At 39.9% G+C, this 26,975-nt stretch overlaps 1 protein-coding gene across 1 annotated transcript; it reads right to left on the bottom strand.

Annotated features, from left to right (window-relative positions):
- Positions 1-693: 693 nt before the first annotated feature.
- MBTPS1 (membrane bound transcription factor peptidase, site 1) lies at positions 694-26,799 on the bottom strand. Its single transcript, XM_064459306.1, has 22 exons — positions 26,613-26,799; positions 25,158-25,415; positions 24,521-24,724; positions 24,034-24,144; positions 22,647-22,756; positions 22,155-22,271; positions 21,080-21,147; positions 20,270-20,372; positions 19,353-19,504; positions 18,208-18,369; positions 17,482-17,626; positions 15,409-15,597; positions 14,646-14,818; positions 13,533-13,648; positions 11,186-11,342; positions 10,177-10,301; positions 9,095-9,172; positions 6,549-6,689; positions 4,037-4,168; positions 3,386-3,512; positions 2,570-2,700; positions 694-1,526 (listed from the first exon to the last, which is right to left on the bottom strand). The coding sequence occupies exons 1-22, from the start codon at positions 26,797-26,799 to the stop codon at positions 1,330-1,332; spliced, it is 3,183 nt and encodes a 1,060-aa protein (XP_064315376.1). The 3' UTR covers positions 694-1,329.
- Positions 26,800-26,975: the final 176 nt, after the last annotated feature.

Below are 26,975 nucleotides of genomic sequence, written 5' to 3'. Positions count from 1 at the left end.
TCCCTGGCACCTCCTCCCTCTCCAGCCATGCCCAGGGCTGTGTGGGAGCCAGTGAGCTGCCCAAGAGCTCACCCAGGTCTGTTGGCCGGTACAGATCACTTTCCTGCCCAGGCACCGCTTCTGTTCACCAACAGAGGTGGTCACCACCTCCCTGCTCCTCCTGGGAAAAAGTACTTTTATTCAAAGGGGTGATCAAAGCAGCTGCCAGGGAAAACCTCGCAGCTTTGCTACAAAAGAGTGAAGCTATTTCAGTGATGGCAACGTTAATGGACACCGCATGGTCAATGGCAACTTGTGCCTGCATCCTCATTCAATCCTGTAACAAGTGGCAGGCTTCCAAGTGGGACATACCAAAAGGAGACAGAGGTTTTTGGCTTTGTGACACACCACACTAAGCTGTTGTGTGGATGGTACCTAACAGTTTCTTACCCAGCTCATCACTGAGCTGCCCTTCGGGACCTCTCCTCTCATTAGCTTCTGCAGTTTTGAACACCTTCAGAACTGTGCTTGCTCAGGGCAAGCAGTTTGTACGACTACGCTGTTACTGCTTCAAAGGAAAGTGTGCAGCTTGGGATGCTGCCCTTAAGGATAGAGATATGGGGGGGGAAGACGGGAAGACATGAAAATCTTCTCTACTCAACAACTTGCTCTCTCTGACTTGCAGAGCAAAGAAGAGCCTAGCACACAGCGCACTGTTTTAGCTTCATATAGGTAACGTATTTATTGAAAATCTGCTTCACCAACAACGGTGAAATCATGACCAAGAATTACAAAACATCATGGTAGTTGGCTTTATAAAAATAAACTGCAGGAATATGTCTCACCGATTTGCACTGGTGTCTCCGCCCCCTCCCTCCTTTAATGATGTACATTATACTCTTCAGCATAATACCCTTCTAGAAAATTGCATTCCATCCAAAAAAAAAATGCACTTGTTTTTCCTTAGCAGAGGTCCTTAAAGTGACTTTTCCCCCCGCCCTCCCCCAACAATAAATATAGAAAATAGCCTCTAAACAAATAAATTTTAGTTTGGTCAGCTTAAAAAAAAGGTCCATTTCCCCCCCTCTTGGGATATGTAGTGATTAAGCAGCCATTTGAACAGTATTCAAGTCTTTGGTGGCTTTGGCTGCTTAAAGCTGCAGGTTTATGTACAGATGATCAACTGAGGTCCTTTTTTATCCCTCCTCTCCAGAAACCAAAGACTGTGAGATGATGTCAGCTGTGAGTTATAGTATGATCAGTGCTGCATTCGCTGCACCTTCACTGGGAACAACAATCGCCCAGGAAAGCAACCGGTAAAAGGAGGTCGTCTTTGGCAAGCGAGAGCTTTCACACAGAAGGCGTCTTTGGTGGATGAATCTGTTGCATAAGCTGTGGTCGTTTCACTCGTGGTTTCCGTCTCTTTGGCCTGCTCTTCGCTTTGTTGATCTGCACCACAAAGAATGCCAGAACCACCATGGCACCAAGAAAAGCAAAGACCGGAATAGTCTGTCCTACGTCCTGGTTGTACCGGCCTGGCATTATACCTAGAAAGGCAAAGGGTGTTGGAAGCAACTAACGACCACAGGAGCTACGATGTCTTTGCAGTGTCAACGCTACCTACACCAAAACAATCTGATAGTAATTCTTGTTTGAAGATGAAACAGCTATTAATCAGATTACATTTCAGACAGGAAGATTAACAACTTCAGGCTGATGAGCTAAGACAGGATGCTAACTTTACAGTAAAGCACCAGCATTTCCACCTTGACCTAGTTGGGCACATGAAAGTATAACCCAGATTTCCCCTGCAACAACAATCTTCTGTTCTGCATTAGACAAGAGACGCAAACACTTGACCATAATTTTACCACTAAGTAATATTTATAAATCACACCAAATCCTGATGCCACAAGGAAATTAATTTTGTGCTTGCTCCAGAGATTGTGTACACACACGGTGAGGATGAGCTATAGAACCAGACCCTTCCTTTTTACAGGCATCTTCTGGACTAGCAGCTCAGCATGGGAAAAGAGCACACACGAGGCTTTCAAACTACTTCCAGCTGGGCCTGCAGTGCCAAGCTTGCACAGGAGAGCACGCTGCCATTAGACTGAATGCTGTTTCAAGTGCTCTACATCGTTTGTTAGTGTAACACGTTGCCCAAAGCACCATTCAGACAAACTCTTCTCGACTCTGCTTCTGCATCTGTGCGCTCACACAAGAAATTTTAACCAGCAGGAGGTATTTAGCCAGATCTCCCAAGGACAGGGACTGCTGCTGACACTTGGCAGTCTGAATAGCACCAAAACAAACCTTGACCACCCAAAAAGCACCTGCCAGAATCTTCTTCCCAGTATGTCACACATGCTTTCTTTTGAATAAACCATTCATATGCAAGAATATTTCTCTCAGGCTTCATTAGTCAGCCTTTTTACAACACAGCCATACTATTATTTGCATGTTTTTCACAACTGAAAATAAACATGAGGCCTCTCTTCTGACTGCACCATGTTTGGGCCTTCCCCCCACCCAAAGCTTATACAAAAAGCAAAGCAAAACAGCAACTTTGAAACTTGTCAATATTTACCTCCAGGAATGTCCCATGCTCCACTTTCTCCAGGGGACAACGGTCTCACTTGGGGTCTGTTCTGTCGAAAACTGGGCAGAGCCACTTTATCAAGGTCAATCGACAGTAACTTTTGATGTTTCCAAAGGTTGCTAGAAGAAATTTAGAGAGGTGTCTGCCCACTTACTTCAGTAATGCAAGGGATTTTGTAGAAATGTATAGAGAAAGTGACAGTTTGAACCTACAAATAACTCACTAGTTTGGACCCAAATGATACTCCGATCCACTCTTTAGGTTCTGCAGTTTGCAGGCCTCCAAAGTTAAATTCAGACATCACAGGGCCATGCTTAGATCAGCAACTATTTACTAACAACTTTCTTGCATGCAGACTACCAGAAGTTACCATTAGCAGCTCAGCAGAGAAGTACGATGCATCTGTATGCCGATGCATTTGCCTCTGAGTGACTGACAAACAATACACCAGAAGGCAGAGTTAGGTGAGCTGTCCACGAAGCTGCTTCAGAAAACAATTTCAAAGGCATGCACTGACAATAGATTTAAGCAAGACCATTCACTCTGAGTTGGGATCACTCAGTCACAGCAGTGAACTGACTTGTGAAGCTATTTTTAAAATCACTCAGTTTCATAGTGTAGCTATAAGGTGAGTCAGAGTTATTCACTGATGAGGCCTGAATCATTATTTCCTCTTTGCCATCTGTTGCTTCTCTAGGAAAGGCATTCCAGCTGTCCCTTTCAAAAGCAGATGGAACAAATAGTTTTTCAGCTGAACTCAAAAGTGAGACTTCTTGTATAACTGTAAGAAAGACGTATACTAACCTGGGGGCAGTTTCATTCAAAGGCTGTGGTTTGGCCCAGGACAGGTGAGGACAAGCAGGAAGAGACCGGGGTTTAGGGTCTCCCAAGTGAGCCTCGAGCACCTTTGAGTATCGATGCAAATGGTTACCTGCAGCTCGCAGCAGAGACAGACTGGGTTACCAAAAGACTGGTAGGATAGCAGTTACCAACATTTGCCTCCAGCTAAACAGAGCTGCTGTAAAACCAGGAGCTTTTTACAGTAATGATGACTTGCAGCTAAATATCAGTTAGAATTAACCAAAGGGTACCTTACAAAACAGTAGGACTGTGCCCTGGTAATGGTATGTAACCCAAGTTTTGCTGGCAGCACATGAGACAAGACTGAACGCTTTACATACGCTCCGTAGCTAGTAACTAGAATAATCCCTAGCAGAACTGTGTATCTCAAACTTCCTACTCTATGAACAGAACATTTGTCATTATATAGTTGTGATTCAACTAAAGAAAACCCCTACAGTAAGTGCTTTCTTCTAGTAAAACAAGAGAACATTGTAGACCTCACATCAACCTAATCTTACTAGCACATAACTCACGGGGTCTGCCTAGGTCTTCCTAAATTCCACCCTGACACTCCCTCAGTTGTGGGCTCTACTTGGTAGTTAAGGCTCTCACCTTCCATCCGCTCGGGGAGAGAGTAGCCAGCTCCCGATGGCGGCTGCTGTCTGTTTTCGGAATGGCTGAGACTTGGCGGCATCACCCCATAAGAAGTGTATTGCAGGAGGGAATCCAGGAGCCAAAAGCAATCTGTGGATTTCATCACCCCATGCCCCAAAACAAAATATGCATTATGTCCCATTTCAAATGGCTTATCTTTCTGTTAAGAAGGATATAACGACATTTAGAAGTACAATCATTTTTCCTGGCTCTTGTTATTCTCCTTTTGAAGTTCTAGGCACAATTTCAGAAAGATGCAACTTCCAGACCCTCCTCCCCAATATACAAAAATAATCTGTTCAGTCTTAAAATATCTTCTTTTCAGTACCAAATCAGGCTCTTTTGGTGAGTAGGACATAAAACAACAGGTCTCAAATATGGGAATTCCAGGTTGGGCAAAGCCATCCAAGTCCCTGAAAAACTACCGAGGTTTTTCAGTGTGGAAACACAAGAAACTCAGAGTTTCTGGTATAATTTCTAAGACGGAAACAAAGAACCAACTATTTTTTGAAAGCACAAAATAAATACCTTGCAAAGAAAAATAAAAACACAGTAGTGTGTTCAGTGGAGAGCTATGACTCATCTGCTTTCCCAAGCTTAAAAAAACAAAACAAACAAGGAAGGGGAAAGGTTCTGGCTACATCCCAGCTACAGGAAAAGCAGTACCTACAGTAGCTATGGTACACACCAGGCTGGGAACCAATGCCACAATATACTCGATCACAGTTTTCCTTTGCACTTCAACAGCATTATGAACCCTCTATTTGATTCTCTCCTGAATTACTACTGCCTTAATCCAGAGCTACCCCTAACAAGCAAGCAGTCCAGCTAGTTAACACCACAAATCTCTAAAACTTTTATTTGCAGCAGTAGGACAATGCTTTATCAGCTATTTCCACCACACAGCAAATTACTTTTCTCAGAACTTCTCCCCCCAGGAACAGTTGGCTGGGAATGGGAATTAACCTTTATAATCCCAGTGTCGCTTAAACCCTCACCTTTGATTTTTGAAGAGGTCAATCAGATTTTAAGGATTTATATTCACAAATGTTAGGAATTTACCTCAGTTAAAGCCACCAATGTCTCTACAGGAGATATAGCTTCTAGTTCACAACTTAAAAGCTAATTTTAAAGGATTTCTTTAGCACCTTCCACTTTTTCTCACTTCACACTGAATTTAAAAGCATTAGGGAAGACAAAGCAACGTCTTCTATTACTTAATTTAAAGCTACGTATCTTCTCTTATGCTACATGTTTTCAATAACATACAGCAAACACATACAGCAACTCACTAGAAGCTACCCAGAGACAGATAAGGAGAAACCAGAGAACCTTCAAAGAAAATGTTCGGGAAAAAAAAATGAGTTAAAGACAGAGAGCTCCCTAGGCAGTAAGTTCCTTTAAACTTAAATAAATTAGGCAAGGGATGGATTAATTAACCAAATATTTTAAAATGCTGGTGACAAAAGCTTAAAAAGATCATAAATGTACTTTCACCACAAAAGGAAAATTCAAGTTGAACATCACATTCAATGGGAATGCAGAAAAAGACCTCATACCTTTGGCCTCTCAAGCCACAGATCTACCAACCTGCGCTTTACATGTCAGGAGAAACCCAATCAATCTCTTAATTTTAAAAGTCAGATCATACAGAGTGCTAGAACAGTTTTATAAGGACTGACCACAGTGCGCAGGCAGAGAGAACAGCTTCTCTGGGAGTCACAGAAACCACACACAGATATATAACTCACAGACTTGCTATCTAGAGTTGCAAGCAAACACTCTGAAAACCCGAACAGAAATTCCTACTTTCTGACATATTTACACCAGCTGGTTTGTGTCAAAGTAGAACAACAGGAAAATAGTAATGCACAACTGAAACATCGAATGTTACCATAAATCCTCACAAGAAACACTTTAAAGGGAACAAGGCACGCTGATGAGAAAACTCAAAAGATAAAATCCATCACACTACATAAACATTCTGAAGATGCAACTGGGGAAAAAGCGAAAGGATCACTTAACGGCCTCTTTGTAACTTCAAATAAAGCATGTATAACTGTTAGTGCCTTCTGGAAACAAACAAACAAAAAAAAACCACCACAAAGAAACCAAGAACCACCAACCAACCCCCTCATTCCACCCACCATCACACACACACACACACACCCCACACCCCCCCCCCCCCAAAAAAAAAAAAAAAAGAAACAGCCCCTGGAGCTTGTGGAACAGGCAAGGGCAGGGGAAACGCTCCCATCTATCAGAGGGCTACTTAATGTGGGGTGCTTTCTTGTTGTAACTGCACCTTACAGCCTTTTCAGTAGAGCTCTGCAGAATTGGATTAATCCCCAGTTAGGAATATTTAGATATTCCCCAGTAAACAGCTACTTCTGATGGGAACTGTCAAAACCCCATAGGACAGTTGTCAGCTTAAGACAATAACTCTTCCTGCATGTCAGAGCTTACGCACCTTTCTGTCGATGGCTGTCATCCAAGCAATTGGAGTCACCATACAAAACAATTCTGCCACCACCTTCAGAAGGAACTTGGTAAAGTCCCAAAATAGGGACATTTTCAATTACAGCAGTCTCCTGTTTTAAAACTTCAAGACCTAAAGCAAAGCACAAATAAATTTCATAGCCTGTAAAGCATCAACATAAATTTACCTTAAGTCAACACAGACTATGTTGCAAACTTATAAATGCAGCTACATCAGTCTTCACGTCACACGTTTATGCAAAATGTTTTCAAAAACCCCATGATGTTATGATAAAAATAGAACTGCTCCAAGACCCTCATTGTGAATTTTTCTACTGATATTAATGTGTGTGTTTCTTTGGTGGAGAAGCAGAAAAAGACCTCATAATCTGGATTATCTTCAACATGCTTCAATGAAAAATCCTTGTATTTTCAGCAACAGGTATAAAACCAAAACATTCTGCCTTACAGATAACTATGTTGTTTTAGTTCTTCTGCAGAATTCTATAGGACACAGTAACTTAGAAATCAGCATTCACTGCACATTGCTCTTCGCTGACTTATTTTGCTGCCACGCCTACCTACTGACACAAGAAAATCTACTAGGGAACTAACAAAACAGATAGAGACACTCCATGAAATACAAAATTTGTCTCTCTGAGCAGCAGCTGCAAGACAAAGCTGCAAGACTGAACGCCTTTAAAGCAGCCATTCAGGGGAAGCCCATTTTAAAGATTGCTGGGTTTGCATCTCTCTGCAACTCCGCAGTTACTAGTTACCCTTGCACTTTGTCTGTTTAGCTTTCATTTCCGGAACAAAGAAAAGCATTGCTTAGTAAGGATACCTAAGTCGGGAAAAAAAACCAAACCAAACCAACTCACATAAGTTTTCCTACCTTTACCCCCTGACTTTAACCTTTGGCAAATTTTACTGCCTCCTCACCCCAGTTGTTCTTTGAACTGGCAGGCAGAGACAGTTTTCAGTACATCCAGCCCTGCCACGGTTCATAGAGCTGCTTCTCAGCCTTTTCTGAAACACTTGTACCTATACTGTGAAGAGTAATTTTTGAAGGAGTATCATTTGAAGGCCTGCCTCCCACAGCCCTGCAAGTATCCGAATAATAAACTGGCAACCTAAAAAGACACGTCTGTGAGATATTTACAATTATAACTGAGATAATCAATGAACAGAAAAGATGAAAAAAGCACAGGAACCTTCCCACTATGAATGGGTACACGCAGCAAAACCCACAGGGCTATAAACCTGCCATTTGTATCTTACCAATCCATCTATTTTGTCTCCTGTGAACTGGAAGCTCTAACAAACAGCTGGAGGGAAAACACCACAGTTCATGAAGGAGCTTAAATGAAGTGTAGAAAGCTGTTTTTAGGTTAAAAGTTTCCTGCCTCTAACACATTCAAAAAACAAAGTAAGACAAATTTCTAAAGCTAAGTATTTGGTCTCTCTTACTTGAGACACTGTCTCTAGACAGCAAAAGCAAAACAGAGCTCTCTTGTTTTGTGAACTGCAATGGAAAGGATTCAACAGAAAAAGCAGGTCTAGCAGGCTACTTGTCAAATTGACACACTGTCCACCCCTCTCTCTCACATACGGAAATACCTAAGTCATCAGTATACAGCATTCCAGGGATATTGTCTTTCCTCCAAAAGGTTCACACAGATGAGCTCTTTACTGCTCCAGAAAATTTCTTTGCTAGGTAATAACGTCTACTGCATATTGTAAGCAAAAAATACAATGAACTTGCTGATCTTCCCTGGCAGCTGCTGAGTTATATCAGAACCTGTGCACACGCTTCTGCTCACACACTCAAGCCCTCTGGAGCCATATATACAAACCTGACCCACAACATGCTAACAGTTCTGGTCATTTAGTCCTACACAGCATTTCCTAAAGGCTCAGAAAAATAGTGACTTACTTTTTTTTAATAGCCTGCTGCTGTCACAGTTCTGAATTACCACCTCACAAATGAAGAGATATTATGATAAAACTAAAGAGAATGGATAGGCACAGAGAACATATCACTCAAGTCTGAGAGCACAGGCTTCCTGTGTGCCTAAAATTTTCCCTTATGAGAGTCTAGCAGGTGACATTTTGTCTACCAAAATTTTTCTTACATCCTTCGATCACTGCAGCTACCACAACACTCACACCAAATTTGGTAATGATTACGGGACATATTTGAATAGCACTTGAGATTTGTGAGAAACATGAACAAGTAACACAATCATGACACAATCCCCTCCCCTCCAAAGATGCACTACACTCATACATGCAGATGTGTTTACATACAGCAAACACAAAAGACTGCATATATACACTTGCATATTGCTGTACTATACAAAAACTGTATACAGAGTGATACTGCAGCTGCCTGTTAGGCATCCAACTACATGTTCTGGGCAAAAATGAAAAAATATCTACCTTGTAAAGTCACTGTTTTTACACCTTGAGACTTTAACTTTGTGCACCAACTCCAAAGTTCTGCTTAAGACAGAAAAAAGACAAGGAAGCGCATACCTTGATCCTTAAAGGTCTGTGCAATGACAATGCCATCTTCTGGAAACTTTGCAATACTGCATCCTGATGCATAATTCACTGAAAAACATTACAGAATTGCAGTTTAGACTAAAAATGACACCTTCCCACCATATTTCAGAAAGCTGTTAAAATGAGCGCAGAAGAAAACATTCACACAAACATTGCTCTGAATTTGCATATTTTGACCAATACGCAAATTCACAGAGAAGGAGTTTCTAAGCACAGCTTTCACAGGTTTACTTTTACATACTGGTTTCAAACCTTTCCATTTAGGAGACTGGCATTATCTTTTTTAAACTAAAAAGCTTAATCAAATGCCATGAGATACGTAGCATTTCACACTAACAGTCATTATTTGTACTACAGATAACCTGTCTCCTTCAATCAATGCAGGTGAGCATACAGAGATATTGGCATTGGTGCCTTCTCCTTTCACATACACATTCCAAAGGAACCCACTTGAAGACAGAGATTTGGAAACAATACTTGGTGTTTTCAAGCGATTTGGTCAGATAGAAAGACTGGCTAGACCTAGAAAGTCTGAGAACAGTAAGGTCACAGACCTGTGGCCCAACCACAAAGTCTGAACTTGAAACCAATCATATTCATTTCAGGGGGAACAATTCAAAAGACTACAAGAACAGGAATTTACAAAACATCTCAGGATGTTGTGATGTCTAAATTGGCGTTTTTGAAGGAAAAAGTCCCCATAAATTTTCTTCCTCTGGAATTTCCAGTTTCCACATAATCGCAAAATTAAAACCAAAGCCTTTATCTTGGCAGATAATTAATTATAGTGTAGACAAATGCAAACACACCCCAGCAATACTCTTCAAAGTATCGCACCCAGAATGCAAGCTGAAACTGAGGACATTGTATCTGAAAGATTTTCAGCCCACATAATGAGTCTACGAAGGAAGTAATCATATAAGCATGCTTACGAGACTCTCTTCACCAAATTTCAGTGGTTCTCTTGACTCTCACTTAATCTCATTCTTACAGAAAACTGTCTTCCAAACAACACACTGCAGCATGTGTAGGCAATGGACTCCAGTACTCACTTTCATGATTTGCCATGGTAAAATCGCCTTCATACAGCCCATCACTAAAGGCCATGTTCCAAACAGAAAGCAGATCATTGAGAGCTGGTATATTAGCACCTCCAGTATCAGGCATCCACCATTGTCTACAAAAATCACAGTGTAACACAGTTTATTAGTATACAGAATATACTCCTAGAGTTTGTATAATGGAAAGTCATGTGTCTTCCTGCACGCAGACTTTGAAAAAGTCACTTAAATAATGAACTATGTCTCAAAGCCTTATTTAACTCCAGTGGTATGCGAGCAGCTGTCTCTCTGACACCATGTTTTTGAGCAAAAGTTAAGTAATACTAATGTAAAGTTCTCAATGTATTCCAGTTCCATGGAAAACTACAATTTGCTAGAAAGAAATTCAGGCTTACTCTCTTTGTTTGGCTAAGATGAGGCAAAAACAATGGTTACGTCATGCACTTCTTTTTCTAACGAACCAAAATGTTCCTTGCTCACAAACTGCAGAACAGATCTTTCTAGCTCAACAGTAATACAGAACAGGCTGACAACTACAGTAATTACGAGGGTTTCTCTCACCACTGGTGATATTAGCATATTTTCCCTTTATACAACACCGCTGGAACAATTTCAGTAATGGATGCACAACCTGGCAATTCTATTTGCAACATTTTGTTTCTATTCTGCTCCTCAAAAGCGAAAACATACCCATTTTTCTTTGTTCTTTCTTACTTCTTTTCATTGTAAATGTTTTTCTGGGCTTTAAAAGATTACATTACCAAGGAGGGCTTTGCAATCATGATAATATAGTAAGCTACTCTCCTTAAGCTGCAGCTTAAAATGAGTTGTGCTTTTCAGGTACTCCCCTTCTAACAGGTAGCATACAAGTGCTACCACACTTGGAATTTTTAGGGTAAAACCTAAACACCTACCACATTTGGGATTTTTACGGTAATATGTGCATAAAATGTCAATTCTATGGCATGTTGTATCCCAAAGAACTGGCACAAAACAATACCTTGTGTTTTCATCATAAAACTTGACTTTTCTCATCACAGATGTGTTGTACCAGTCACTAAACACTATAAGTGAAAGTCCATTATCAACATCCCTCCTCAGCTTGGTAATCTCTTCAGGAAAATATTCTTCCTCACTGTCCACCATCAGCAAAGTCCCTGTATGTAAAATCAAAAACAAGAGCTCACTGGGCTGTTCACTGTAATGTTACTGCTATTCACACAACCCGTGCAAAAGTCAACAGAAGCACACACTTTGCACAATATCCGGTCCATGTGTCCTGCTCTAACAGCTCACCTAAAGAAGTCACATTTAAGGATGGGAAATAAAAGACAATTCAGTTTACAAATGCATCCAGAAATTAGTGTGGCAGCACAGTATGCTTTTTAAGGGTGTTACTTAGGACTCATGCTTGTATGGTCTCACAAACTGAATGCCTGCATATGCCAGGTGTATATTTTGCAGTTTGGTCTCACCCAAATGCTCCATGAACCAAGCCAAACTGTGGCAGCAGAGGACAATCAAGAGATTCACCAGTGATCCAAACCGAAGTGCTAATGCAGATGCACCCTAATCTCCGATTCTACAAGGTACTCCACTCACTACTGCAGATTTGCAGCCAGGTAGAAAACAATTATTCTGAAACTTGGTTCAATTCAGACCTTGAAAACTACAGCTGCATTTTAGTAGACCTGACTGAAGTACCATTGCCACTTTCATATAACCCTCTCCCACTCCCGTGAACAAGCAAGCACAACCTTCTCTGTTTCACTGAAAAATACCACCAGAAAAATATACTATTTCCTGAAAAGATGTTTATGCTTTTAGACTGCTCCTAAATAACAAACCATTTTGCTTCTTCAATTTCTAATTGCCCAGAGAGGTGGTGGAACTTCAATCCTCAGAGACAATGCAAATTTTGACAGGATGATATCCTGGAGGAATGTGATCAACCACTGATACTGACCCCATGTCTCACGGTCCCTTGCAACCAGGCTAATTCTACAAGTCCGGGAAGTCTGTGTTTGGAAAGTCTTCTGATAAAGATCCTATAGAAACCATGCTAATGGCTTGAACAATGGGACAGAGTGCACCCTCACCAAGTTTGCCGACAATACAAACTAGGGAAAACTGGCAAACGGACCACAGATCACTGCATTTTCCACCCCTCAGTTCTTCCAATTGAGGAAATTTTGGAAGCCCAACAAAATACTAATCAAATGAGGTACAATATAGGACTGGGCTCATACCATCACCAACATGGCTGCTACACAGGCAACACCTGAAAGCTGTTGACTCCTGTAATCACAGGGGGACTACTAAAAGTGGTGAAAAATCAAGTGTACCCAATCCTCTTCTCCACTTAGTGCAACATACAGTAAACACCCTGAACTACTACTTTGGGATACTGTGTAGGAAAAAACTGGTTCAGGCTTTCCATGCATTTCTCTGACAAAATGATGGTGAACCTGAGGAGAGAGAAGTCCCCTAATGCTGCTCTCTATCAGCTATAAAACCAGCAGTCTCAGAAAAGAAACTACTTTGTCACTTTAAGAGCTACCATCTGCACATCCACTGAACTCAAAAAGCAATGGTGTGATATTTACTGAAGAATCAAGATAAACAAAAGATTATTACTGCCAACATTTCTAGAACTAGAACATTGTCAGGAGAATGCACCCTTGCTTTAGAGTCCACTGAAGAACATCACAGCCCAAAAGAGAAGGGGGTCTTGTTGGAGCATGTCATGGTTAAACAGAGGGGCATACTGGAGCAGAAAGGAGCATGGACAGCTTCGTTTGTCCCCTGCCTGGCAAATCTATCAAATTTCCTTCCCGATAAACACAGAAGAAAGAAGACACATACTGCTTTGCTGTTGCATATGGTTGAATGGAATACTTTCCTCACTCTTTTATCTACCCACAAAGACCATTGTTTTAAAATGCCACTGCTGAGGCAAAAAAGCCAACCCAGAATGGACACTTTTCATTTCCGTCTGCTATTCACATCATGCTTCATTTTGACTGTGTCCAAAATCTTTTGACAAATACAGTTCTGCCTTTGTGGGATGAATACAGAATAGCTTTTAACCCACTCAGAGGTGGGCTTTCCCTCTTCATTTTTTCATAAGGATAGAAAGCTGCACTAATTCTACTAGACTCCCAAGCAAGCTTCTGCAGTGACACTTTACACAACTAAATATCAGCATATAAATAATAAATACACCCACTGTTATAATATTTTTCTACTACCACCAGGACTTTTCTTTGCACCCCCACAACATTTTCCATCTTCCAAAAACCAGGCAGATAACAGCATGGAAAACAAGACAATTCACTCATGCTTACCATACTGACTTGCATCAAAACATGTAAACGGGGAACCAAGAACCTCAACAAAGTACCCCATGCTCCTCAGATGCTGGTACATGTCCCTGAAGTTTGTGTGAATATGGTCACCATTCCTTAGGAAAAGGGAGAAATGTTGAAGATATTTAAATCTGGCATGCAGAAATTTGATTTAAATCCTCTAATTACAGATTATTTCCTAGTTTCCTTTCTAAAAGGTCCATTTTTTTTTTGCAAACGATAACCTGTAGTTTTCCATGCACCATCTTCTGTCTGCAGAATTCTTCACAAATAACACTGGTTTCAAGTGCTACAGAGAAGAGTTGGTAATACAGTCAAAGCTAGAGACTGAGCATATTCCTTACAAAGCCCAATTCTGCATGTTTGTATCACACCACAGAGAAACACTGCTGCATTAAAACCAGATGCTCTTCACAGGACTTCCTCCTTGCAAAAGAGCCAGTAAGTAATTCCAACTACTAACTGGAAGAAGCACACAGGACCGCCTGTAAATAATGGCTGAAACTCAAAGAGTTCCTGTCCATTTGCCATATCTGCATGCTCCAAGTAGCTTTCCAGAAGCCTATGTCTTGGTCACCAACCCAGTTAATCCTCATTTTTACACAGTTGCATGATTCTTACGATGGATGGTTTCCCCTCCATCTATGAAAGACAACAGGTCAGCTGAACCTTGCCCTGCTTCAAAGACAGCCTCCCTCAACAGACAAGGGGTTTCCTCTTTAGGATTCAGTCTTTCCAATTTCTCATGTATTTTTGACAAGCGAATGCTAAAGCAGTTAATAAAGTGCCCCCATTAGCTTCCTGGGAAAAATTAGGGCAGAAAAATGCTACACTTTGAAAGCCAAACAAAAATCGCAGTGTATTAAATGTGCATTTTAAAAGCTTTTCATTTCACATGAATAAAACCATAGAGCACAAAAAAATCCTGCACCAAAAGCATGCAGAGTTCAAGTGCTTTTCATGGATTTCTTAGAAAAGATAATCCCATGCCACACTGAAAAAGGCCAGAACTCTCTGGCATTCAGTGAAGTTATCCCATATCATTAACACACAATCAAGAAATATTGATTTAATAGAACCTGAGATAAATACCAATCTAACGGATCATTCTTCATCCTCAAATTATCCCTGGGGAAGTATCCTGGTGGATAACGGAGATTATGATATTGATCCCAAAGGACTCGCTTACTACGAGGTGGAGTAGGAATAATCTTCACTTTTATTGGAAGCTTCACCGTTGAAGTCTGCTCTGCACCACTCTTAGACTGAAGGACAGAACAAACTACAGTGAAATCCTTTTCCCCAGAGGAACATTCCCCAGTTAACTGTGGATTGTAAAAAACCAAAAAAATTGAGGTATCAAATCTACTTTAGTCACCAGTACCAGCTCTGAAGACAGAGACATGACTTTTGCCTTAAGTCACCATATTATTTTTTCTGCAGTGAACAGTTTATATTTATGTTCAGAATGTAAAATACTTAACATATGTTACAACTGTGATTTGGTTCAATCATTCAAAACCTTAAAACCTTTTCAGGAACAATTAAGCATGGTTCTAGAAGAAATACATTTAAGTAATCTCTTTTTCAAAACTCATTACTTAGAATTCGCTATAAATGAAATTATGAAGTCGGTCTCAAAGAGATTTTCTGATTCTAAAGCATATCCAATTTGCAGGTTAATCCTGCTCTCAACTATAAAGATCATTATTTATACCCTTCAATTTCCTGATCCCAATCTAACTTATGCTTCAAATGACAGGACCAGCGCAACCCCTTCAAAGAAGGTATTTGTATATTGGGGAGCAGTTTTAATGATTAACAACACAGAAAACCCGAAATATATAGAACTTACTTCATTTTCTGCAGGGGATGATACTGTGATCATAACATGACCTTGAGCAATGCCTTCCCAAGATGCTGCTTTCTTCGCTACAGAGATAGAAATTGCTAAGTATCCGGACCAAGGCCACAACACAGGGGAATAGGAGAAAGCCACTTCAATATTATCCCCATTTTGGGGGAGATAGGGTTGCCAGTCTGGCTGTGAAATGAAGAATACGCAACATTGGTAAAACAGTATTTTCAGTCACTAACTTTTGCACACGCCGCCTTCTTCCCACACACGCAGAAATAACAAATCTTAGCTTTTCCAAACATTATGTCACATCAAAAGATGTCCACAAAGCTCGAAAGTTTGGTGTCATGCCGGTGAATTAACCTAAATGTGGGCCAGCAAGACCCCTATGAAGTTCAGCAAGGAAAAGTGTAGGATCATGCACCTAGGAAAACATAATCCAGGAGTGCAGCACAGACTGGGATGCACCTGGCTGGAGAGCAGCTCTGTGGAAAGGGACCTGGGGGTCCTGGTGGACAGGAAGCTCAACATGAACGAACAGTGTGCTGCTGCGGCCAAGAAGGCCAACAGGGTGCTGGGTTGCATAAAAAAGGGCATCGCCAGCAGAGAGAAAGAAGTCATCATCCCGCTCTACTCAGCGCTTGTCAGGCCACACCTGGAGTACTGTGTGCAGTTCTGGTCCCTGCTGTACAAAAAGGATGTGGACAGGCTGGAAGGGGTCCAGAGAAGGGCCACCAAGATGATCAAAGGACTGGGAAGCCTGCCATATGAGGATAGGCTGGGAGAACTGGGTTTGTTCAGCCTTGAGAAAAGGAGGCTCAGAGGGGATCTCATCACCATGTACCAATACTTAAGGGGTAGCTACAAAGAAGATGGAGACTCCCTTTTTACACGGAGTCACATGGAGAGGACAAGGGGGAATGGACACAAGTTGCTCTTGGGGAGGTTCCGATTGGACACCAGAGGGAAATTTTTCACAGTGAGGACAGTCAACCATTGGAATAATCTCCCCAGGGAAGTGGCTGACTCTGCCACGCTGGACACCTTCAAGAGTCGTCTGGACAGGGTGCTGGGCCATCTTGTTTAGACTGCGCTCTTCCTAGAAAGGTTGGACTAGATGATCCCTGAGGTCCCTTCCAACCTGTGATTCTGTGAGACAGCCTTAATGATCAAACCACAGGCCTTCCACCAGCAGGACTCTTGAAGAAGCTATTGGAACAGCATGCTAGTGCATTTGTTTTAACATTTTGGAATTGAAATTAATTGGAAAGAACACAAAATATCCTTTCAGTAACAAAGACAGCTGTCACTGTAACAGATGCAGGCAAATTATGTCAGCTGTGTCTGAGTATTAACATAAGTTAATGCTATTGGGTAAGAGCTTCAATACCCTTTAATATAAGCTTAAACCTAAAACAGACCTCAGGATTCACACTAAAATCTTGAAATTAAGCTCATTTACATTTGCTAGAGTTTTCTGATAGGTGCCTTATGTAACTTGTATCAATTCCCAAATCTGTTCTACACTTAAACTTAAAGCTTAATGGAGGGTGGGGGAAAAAGACTAGGGAGTTAAAGAACTCCCTAGTCAACCAATATGCTAAATATCACTGGTGTAGAAGAACAGGTTTTGCAGCAGACATTGGTAAGTTAGTACATTTGGATCATTCTGACCCACGGAAGAGGCATGACTTATAATGTCAGGATCCTTTACTGAAATTGCTTATGCTCCAGACTGAAAAAAAAAAAAAAAAAAAAAAAGATGAAGAATGTCTATCCAGAAGATTTTAAATGCTATCAAAAAATATGAAGAAATCTAAGTACCTGTCAATCCAAACTGATTTTACAAAGATAAAATGCTACCCGTCCCTGAAATCAATGCATTGCTTGAAAACTTGTAGGCAGCTCATGTTGACAAATCTTACTAACTTTTAAACCTTTAAAACTGAACATTTTGCATTTCTTGCTCCCAGCCGTAAGAAATGTGATTTGTTCTATGAAATTCATGTCTTTTCTGGGCAGCTTTTAGCAACACTAATAGTCAGGACTTAGAACAACATTAAGTCTTACCTTGTCTACAATTCTCCCAGTGACTCCCATACCATTAAGGATAGTAACATTAACAATTGTTGGCATCCCTCCATAATATATGGGCTGAGAGCAATAGGGCCACATGTAGGGACATTCCGTCAGGTCAATGTAGCTTGGACTCAAACTACAGGAGGATGAAGACAGTAAAATTAAATTTAAAAAATTTAAAAATCAATAACAGAAGAATGTGCCGCTATACATAAGTACAAAAAAGTTAGATAAAACACACTAGTCATAGTTACTCTACCAAGCTCTCACCTCGCTTCCCAAATCATCTTCCCTCCCCCTCTAATTTTTTAATATTTTAAGTTTTGTGAAAAGATTTTCACAAAAAAAAAAAAAAAGAGAAAAGGAGAAACTTCTTAGCACAATGAGAACGTTCTTATTCTGGAAAGTTAAAATTTGAGTACTTTTCCATTGTGTTCTAAATTACGTTATTCATAACATCTGAGGGCAGAAGGGAAAGTAAATTTAGCTCTCAGACACTTTATCCCCTACACTGCTATAACTTAGGCAGAAAATACATTTACTTTACATCCATTCTCTTGTCAAAATTCAAGCTCCAGGATTACACAAGATCTGTGCAAGTTCTCTTTGTTGCGTAAGCACAGATCGCTCAACTGAGTTACACATGCATCATCTGCTCTCTGAAAAGAAATAGAGATATTATAGTGTATCATTGATTAATTAAGGATTAAAATTAACCTGGCCTGGGGTTTATAGCTGTTGAGGATCTGATAAGCTCTCAGAAGATCCAACTTGCCATGTCCCTGTTCAAACATGTTGACTCCAGGAAGTCTACGCGCTGATGCAATAAGTGCCTGCTTCATACTTGCTGGATTCACCATTTCACGCTTCTGAACTGTGCTGAAATAGGAAACATTAGGTAGCCTGTATTCCAGTTTCTAGCTAGTCCTGTTTACCTTTTTGCCTTAACAGTCATTTGATTTAAAGAAAATGCAGTCAAAAAATCAGGTTGCTGTGAGCAACATCTACAATTCATATTTGTCTATTATTACTTGATTTGTCACCGGAACAGCTGAAAAAGAGTGACAATTTTCTGATATATTTCTCTTAAAAACTAATATTACATTATTTTTTCCTCCTTACAATGGCTTCCACAACCATCAGTCATTACAATCAGGGCATTATCTTTATATGCTAAATACCAGATTCCAAAAAATCAAAGCCTCTGTAACTGGAAACTTGCTGGTATCTTTCACAACTTGACTCTTTTGGGAGGGGAAAAAGAGCTTTGTTGTTCAAAGAAAAACATGCCATTTTGTGGAGGAAATATGATGATGACACTGAATTTTTGACATAAGGGTTTTTCAAATAAAGGTTCCTCTCATACTTATGTAGTAGCAATGACAAACACAAAGTACAGACTTGCAAATCCTACCTTCCTTTCAAGTTCTTCAGCGTGCAACAGATGACTCAACACAACCAGATAATAGCCATAAAACCCTAAATCCTATAATTTTACAAGTACTTAGGTAATTATCTGCTACAGGTGCCTACTTTGAACAGCTGCTCTTCTGCAACACAGTTGACAAAAGCTCAGCAATTCAAAGTGATTTAAAAATGTGACAAAATTACTTCATAATACTGTTCTCTCTAGTTATACTTTCAAAGATGTACCTATTATTCAAAACAGTTCAAGTTTTTCCCAAGAAATTTAGAGCTAGCCAGACAAGGTAATGTCTCAGGCAGAAGAAGCTGGATTTTAGCCTCTGAGTTGGTTTTCCTACATCTGAACACAACTTAGTTTTATTTGGTGGGTTCCTTTATGGGCCTTTTATGAAACTCCTGCATCAGTATCTTTTTAGACATTCTTATTTAAGACTTACCTTACTAACAAAGTAACAGCACCTGCCACCACAGGAGATGCTACACTTGTGCCAGAAAGAGAGCGGCATCCACCTTTCATACCAGAACCTCTCACTCCAGAGCCATAAGTAACAATATCAGGCTTCACTCTACCATAACCTCCAGGCAACTCCTGTGAAGAAAACATATGGTTTAATGCCCTAATGCATAATGAGCACTGGTTGCTTCACTTGGGTATTTAAACTAACTGTGGGTGATTCAGAAGTAAAATTATCAACTAAATTAGCTAACATGCCACACCACAGAACAGCAAGTAACACCTAACAGACTCGAGCTGTTTGTGACAAGTTCTCAGTGTTTCATCATCAACATTAATACCGATTACTCTAGTATCTATGCTCAGCATGAAACTACTGACAAAATGATAAGCACACTGCTAACTGGCTAATGAAAGAGGTGCAGCACAAACCAAAACATGTAATACTCCCCTTAATCAAGGACACAAATGATCTCATCTGAAATCATGTGTGCAGTACCTATTGCCTCAGTTCAACAGGCATGTAAGAGCAATGTTACTTGTAGCATCTGAAAATCCTGGGATTTTTAAACTAAAGGAAGGACAAGAGGAGGCCTTCATTTTTGCATATTTAACCACATTGACAAGTCCTAACCATAAATCAAAACGTACAGGGCACTTTACAAATACATCAAGAATGTCAACAGTGGTCAAGACTAATGATGAGAAACCCTGTAAAGAACATTAAGCTTCTTGCTTAAAGACTTACAATCTTTAACTATTCAGATCTTTGATTAAATCTTTTCTCACTAGTTACTCCACACATACCATCTGCACAGGATTACCCCTTCAAAAAAGGCTCCCTTTCCAAGGCCCTTATCTTGTCTGCAAATGTGGCTGGACATAGTCAAAGTATCTTACCCAAGTGGTCATTCCCCTAGATGAAAAGCGAGCTATGTTATCTTCAAAGTCAATGCCACCTACTCCAATGACATCCATCTGATCAGCAGGGTTATTGAGAGTCCTGGAACAAGTTGGGAGATGGGCAGACAAACAAAAAAAGAAAAAAAAAACCACACAAAAAAAACCCCACACCCAAAAAAACCCCAACAAACCACACCACAACCCAAAACCACCAAAACCCAACTGAAAAAGACGACACAGTCGTAAGTATATCCTGGTAGCAGTCATGCTGACATCAGATTTTTGTCAGACGCTCCTTTTAACCGCCACAGAAACAAATTTTGGTCCTACCTGATACAGTTATACTTTAAAAGCAAGAGCAGCTTTTCAGGGAGTTAGTAACACAGTAACTAACTCAATAACTACCAAGCCAAGTATCTTGAAGACAAAACCAAACCTATTTTTAGGCATTTATTTTAGAAAAATACCACAAATTGTTCTGGCTTGAACCCTTCTATGTTCCTTAAGCCCAAGACCAGTACCCAAAGATGTCTGCTCACACTAACAAGTAAAGTCAGCTGGAAGTACTGTCATTCTTCTTTTACTGACTCTCCACTGTTTCAATGAAAAATATTTAGCTAAGTACTTCACAAATTGCTATACTACTTCAGCAAGCGATAAAGACAGTGGCTAGATTTAACTTGAGTCACTTTCTATAAACAGATTACAGAAAAAAGGAGGGAAAACTTCCTGACCAAGCACAACTACTTCCAAAAACATACAGTAACAAAGTATTTGCTTTTCTTTGAAGAGGTCCTGGCAACTTACCCATACAAGGGGCCATCATTGCCAATAGCAGAGACCATTATGACATTGTTAGCTGTCAGTTCCCATACCTACAAAAAATTAACATTTACAATAAGTCTCTGACACCAAAAAAGAGACTTTTCTAACAAACATACACTCCATGGAGCCTTACATAAGTGAGCGATTAGTCCAACCACTCTTTTGTACCGAGACAGATAAAATACATCTATCATATTCAATATTAAGCTCCAAACTTTAAGATTATGTGACCAATAACCCTGCCTAAACAGCAATACTGCTGATACTAGGTATTTAGGTTATGCCAAAGGAAAAACTCCTGTATGTAACAAAGCACTCCAGATGCCAAAGTCAAGTTATTCTGAATCCCCTCCACTAATACTCTGGGAAGAGTAGTGAAGTCACTGCCAAACTAAATTTCAATGCAAGTTATAATAAAAAAAGAATTTTTATGCCTCAAATCTCTTAATTACCCTTTACAATGAAAGATTTTATCCTTTTTTAAAATGTAAATTAACTCAGTGCTTTTGAAGGACAAATCAACAATTCAGGGAACCAAGACATTTACGAAGACAAAAACCTAATTCCGTCTTACCCTGAAACAAACCTCTTATCACATAGATGAATCAACTACCTGTACATTTTACCTATTTTTTCTTATACAATTTGCTGCTAAATTCACACTGTCCATATTTTTACCACAAAATAAATTAACGTGAAGAGATTTAAAAAAAAAACAAAGGTGGATTTCAGTTAAGCTTCTTCTATTTTATCTTAAAAGCCCACTTTAATGCCTGCTTGGGAGTCACACTTCCTAGTTGTACATACAGTATTTTATGTAAGGGCATGTTTCCACAGCTTTGTGAATATTAGGGTTGTGTTTGGGGTTTTTTAATCCATTCCTTAAATATATTCCTAAAAGCCTGTGCACTGTACAAAATTTCTCTCATGTCAATGAAATTCCACCGAAACTGTTAGCAGCACCAGAACCTGTCAGCAGCTGTTGCAAACAAGTAGCTCTGCAAGTCCAGCATTTGTGTGAGGGATATAAACACCACGATCGTTTCCTCATACTAACCTTGTCAACAAACGGATGATCCATAAAGTCTGGCCCACCAATACTTAGATTCAATACATCTATCTTCTTTAAAATTGCATAATTAAAGGCATCCAGAAACCAGGAGGTATATGAGACCTATATAAGAAAGAGGGGGAAAAAGCTATCATCGTAAAATCCAGACACTCCATGACAATACAGACTTCAGACAGGGAAACACCAAAATAAAGCACAAAAGTGACAGTGCCTTCCGAGTATTTCTAGTGGTCAGTACACTCAAGTGATTACCCCAACACTACAGATCAGACTTCCACACATTACTTCCAAATCTGGTGTATTTTTCAGAAACCATAACACATCTTGTAGTATCTCTCTTCTAAATATAAAGAGGTATCCTTGTCACTTAAAGAAAATATGTCAATGTTTGCAAGTACCTGCAATATTCCCAAAGGAAAGCATTAATACAGCATTAATCTGGAAAGGTAGAAACTGAAACGCATGTAAAATAGCTACCTGATTATTGGTGAACACTCTAAAAATATGCAGTTCTGCATTTGGAGCGAATCCCTGGCATTCTCTCATGCTGGCTATCACTCCTGCTACAAAAGTCCCATGGCCTAAACCTGTCACAGGGAGAAGGAAACAAAATAAGCTGTTAGAAACAAGCCATTTCATTGTCAAGGACTGGTGCTGTTAAACACTGCCCATACCAAAAATCACATCAGTCTCACAGACTTTACAACAAACCACGAACACTGGGTTCAGTCACAGTCTTCTTGAATCATATTTTGCTACTGGGCTCAGTGGGGCCAGAATTTCCAGCACTGTGTAGCGGATGAAACTCCAGTGATACACTCTCCAATCTACCCACTCCTGATTGCTACCAATAAAATCAAGAGCCACACAAAGCAACCATGAGAGAAAAAGGTTATTTTGAAATAACACAAGTCGCACGGCCAACGTATTTTTACGTAAACTTCTCAGAATATTTTTATCCTGACTCTGCAATAACTGTGTGTGTTAAGAATGAAAAACGAGACAACACATTTTTTTTTCCTCTTCTCAAAAAATAGTTTAGCTTTTGCTTTATGGGACCACCTGCATTTTATTTCTGTACTCCAAATCTGCCTGTCCAGTAACCATCTGGGCACAGAACTAATAAAAAGTACTACAAAAGCAGGTGCTGCAATGTAAAGAAATACTACATATGTTACAGGTGCACACAAGACTGAGCAAGGTATCCATATACCTTGAACTCTAAAGGGATTAATTTGCCAGCTGACTCACTGACCCAGACCTCAAGAAGTTAATAATCTGTGAAAGCATACGGTCAGGGCACATTAGGTTCAACATATGAAAAAGGAACATAATGCAGAAAATAAAAAATTATTTGGAATGTTGATGGGCATGAGCCAGTACAGTGTTGATGAAAACTATATAGATTAGAAAAAGCTTACAGGAAAAGCCTGATTAGTTTAGGTCTGCACACTAAAGTAGGGAAGTGCTCTCTCATAAGTATGGAGATACGTATGCACTGTGAAACAGCAGAATACATAAAAAGGAATAGGAAAGAAACAGTTTTGTGGGGTTTGCTCTCACCTCCACCTACTTTGACAATGTACTTACGCCTGCATAATGTCTTCTTACCCTGACGTTTTTCAAAACCTATGATGAAATGCCACATATGATTCAAAGGAGACTCACACAACACCCTCCTGGAATTTTAATACTCTCTGTTAAATTAGGTACAAGTACAAAGTGCTCAAGACACTGAAAAATTAAGCTTTAATCGCAAGATACAGAGTTTCAACAGATGTTAGCACCACAGCAGCACCAGCAGTTTTACAATGGAAAACAGAACACATCAGGAATAGTTGGACAATTCTGCACAGTAACTCACCATCATCCAAGGTTCTCTCGTTAGTCCAGTTTGTTCTTTCCTTTACGTTTTTGAAATGTGGATGCTTCTCACTCAGACCAGTGTCAAACACTGCTACTCTTACACCAGCACCTAAAATAGAGAAGCATCACTTTTTCTGATTCAGCTCATAGCAAATTTATTTTGTCAAGTCGAAGAAAACTTTTATGTTTAACGTAGCATACAATTTACAAGCTCAGTAAGTTATAGATCCTAAAGAAAAAATATTCCAACTCAGAAATTCAACCACAGATCATAAATATGACCAATTTCTCTTAAGTACAGTACACACATACACAAAAGAACACTCTATAAGTATACAATGCATCACAAAACAAAGTATTTCTCAATCTTTCCGGAACTGGCACCCAATGAGAGATTAACACATAGCAGTCAATTAGGCTTTCCTTACACTTCACTTGCTTTTTTAAAGAAGGTAATTGTTCTAAGCCTACAGACAAAAGCATACCTGTGTAACCCATCTGCCAGAGGACGTCTGCCTGCAAGGTCTGAGCGACTTGGCGTGGGATAGCTCTCAGCAAACGCCTGCTTGAGTGTCGACCTGTTGCATGCCAGAAGCCAGAACCTAAAGAAAGACTTGCTCTTCTCAAGGGACGAGATGACTGCCATTTTTGAGTCCATCTGGTTTCATTGCAGTGCAACATTAGATCAGCTACACAGAATGAGGATGAAGAAAACAAAATACAGCATGAGGAAAACCACAAAAGATTCAGCTTTTATGCAAATATACACATAAATCATATTGTTACAACAAAAAGTTTAGACAAGTGAGTATCCATTTTCTCTGATCAAAATCAGTACAAGCTTCCATCTTATCTACTAGGGATATAGTGGTCCATAGTCTCTGCTAACTGACTGCTGCAAAAGAAACGTTTCTGCGTTGTGGCTGGAATCACTGCCACACTTTGCAAAGGGTTGACAAGACCCTGATAATTTTATGAGCAAAAGAACTGGTTTCTGTAAATGAAATAAAAACTGTAGTGTACTCCTCATTTGTGTAATGCTGAACATCAGTTCAGTCTGAAACAAGGCTGAGGAGGCTTTTCCAAAGCAGATTTCATGCAACCACACAGAAAATTACTTACACTCTGAATATTTGAGCGATCGGAAGACCTTCCGCTGCGGTGTTACACGCTTGATGTTTGGATGATCTTCCAGTGTCAGTACCCCATCTTTCTGTTTCTCATTGATCTGAATAACTTCAAAATCACTAGGATAGTCACTGGCTGGGTTGTTGCGAGGTACAATCCTCCAGTTCTCAATATCACTACTTTTTAGTGCACTTGAAATAAATTTACTTCTAGCTTTAGCTGTGAAGTATCCATTAAAAGCCACAATATACTCTGGAACAAGAGCACAACTTATCAGAACTGATGTTTAAGCAGCTCACTCATGCATTCACATCACAAAGGCCCAAATATTTCTTTCTTCTTTATCCAGAACAAATAACCACAATTTGAGGCACTACTATGCTGCTTTTAGAAATCTGCAATTTATTTCTGCACTACATGTTTCTGGTTGGTTTTTTTTCCCCCCATCAGGAAATCTGCAAAATATTATAAAAACCTTTGAAAGGAAGGTAGAATTGTAAATATCGTGGAAAGGTAAAACAATGTGGGGGGAGCAGGGGAGAGGTAACAGACTTATTGTTACATCTAGCAGTACAAACAACTGCTTGACATGCCAATTCAATATGCTTCTTGACATGTATGATATAAAGACATTTAGCCTCTATACGGTATTGAGCTCTAGTGCAAATTACTGACACCAAGTATGACATGCACAAAGAACAAAGATGGTCCCAACACTTCAGTCCTCAACCTGGATTAGTGATTTGTGAGTGGACATCAGCCTCAGCATACACCACATTCATCACAGTAAGACTTTGGCTAACCACACACAGCAATGACGCTACAGATACCCTGCCTGTAAGCACCCAGGTGCACACACAGCTTCACTGTGGGAACATTACAGGTATCTGAGGCAGTAAGTGGACACAGGGTCAAGGTGTCCTATTGCTGTCCTTTGCCATCTCCACAGTGATATCTGCCTCACTTTGCCTTTCACCTGCTCCCTGCAAAATTATTTTTGCAATTTTTCCATGCATGTATTATCACTTCCAAACTTTTTCTTGAACAAACCCACAGAGATTTCTTTGCCTTTCTCACCCCTTCAAGGCCCACTTGTCGTTACATTTTATAAAAGAGCCTCAACCATACACCAGCCAGGTTGAAACAAACAGCTACTAAACACACCAAAGTGACCACACTTGCCCACCTAAGCCTTCACACTCCATTTTCACTTTTAACTCCCTTTTTATTTTCCCCCTCTCTTCCTTCTCTTGTCTTTGAATCTTGCCTCCAGTTAAACCAAGAACCTTTGAAAAAATCTATTTCTCCTTGAATACAGAAAATTTAGCAGACAATATGCTTCTACAGAAACTCCCTGAATGTTACAATTGCACAAACACCACAAATCAGTAATGTATGCTTGAACTTCACAGGGATAATTTTTTTTTTAAGTGACTAACTCTCTATTACCGTGCTCCACGACCGTCGAAGTGAATTCCACTTTCAAAGTAAGGCGAGAACATCCAGGACATATGTGAGCCTCATGAGAGGAATTCCCCAGTCTGGTACCGAAGTGTTTTTTGCCACAGAGTAATATAACAACCAGAACAAACCAGATGTTTGCAAACTTCATGGTCAAAGAAGAAAATGGTTTCATTCCAAAAATTCCATATATTCAAATCACAATTTTCTTTATAAACTAGTTCATTTTTGTTTCAGTAAATGTTGCTTTCACTGTGCTGATCAACTGAATATTCTTAAAGCTTTGTCCAAAGTAAGCAGAGATTTCATGGTCTTTTGAGGTAAAGCCTTATAAACAGGCTCATTTCTTTC

Source organism: Phalacrocorax carbo, chromosome 8 (assembly GCF_963921805.1).
Source record: "Phalacrocorax carbo chromosome 8, bPhaCar2.1, whole genome shotgun sequence".
NCBI classification, from domain to species: Eukaryota; Metazoa; Chordata; class Aves; order Suliformes; family Phalacrocoracidae; genus Phalacrocorax; species Phalacrocorax carbo.
This window is presented reverse-complemented; position numbering and strand designations above follow the sequence as displayed.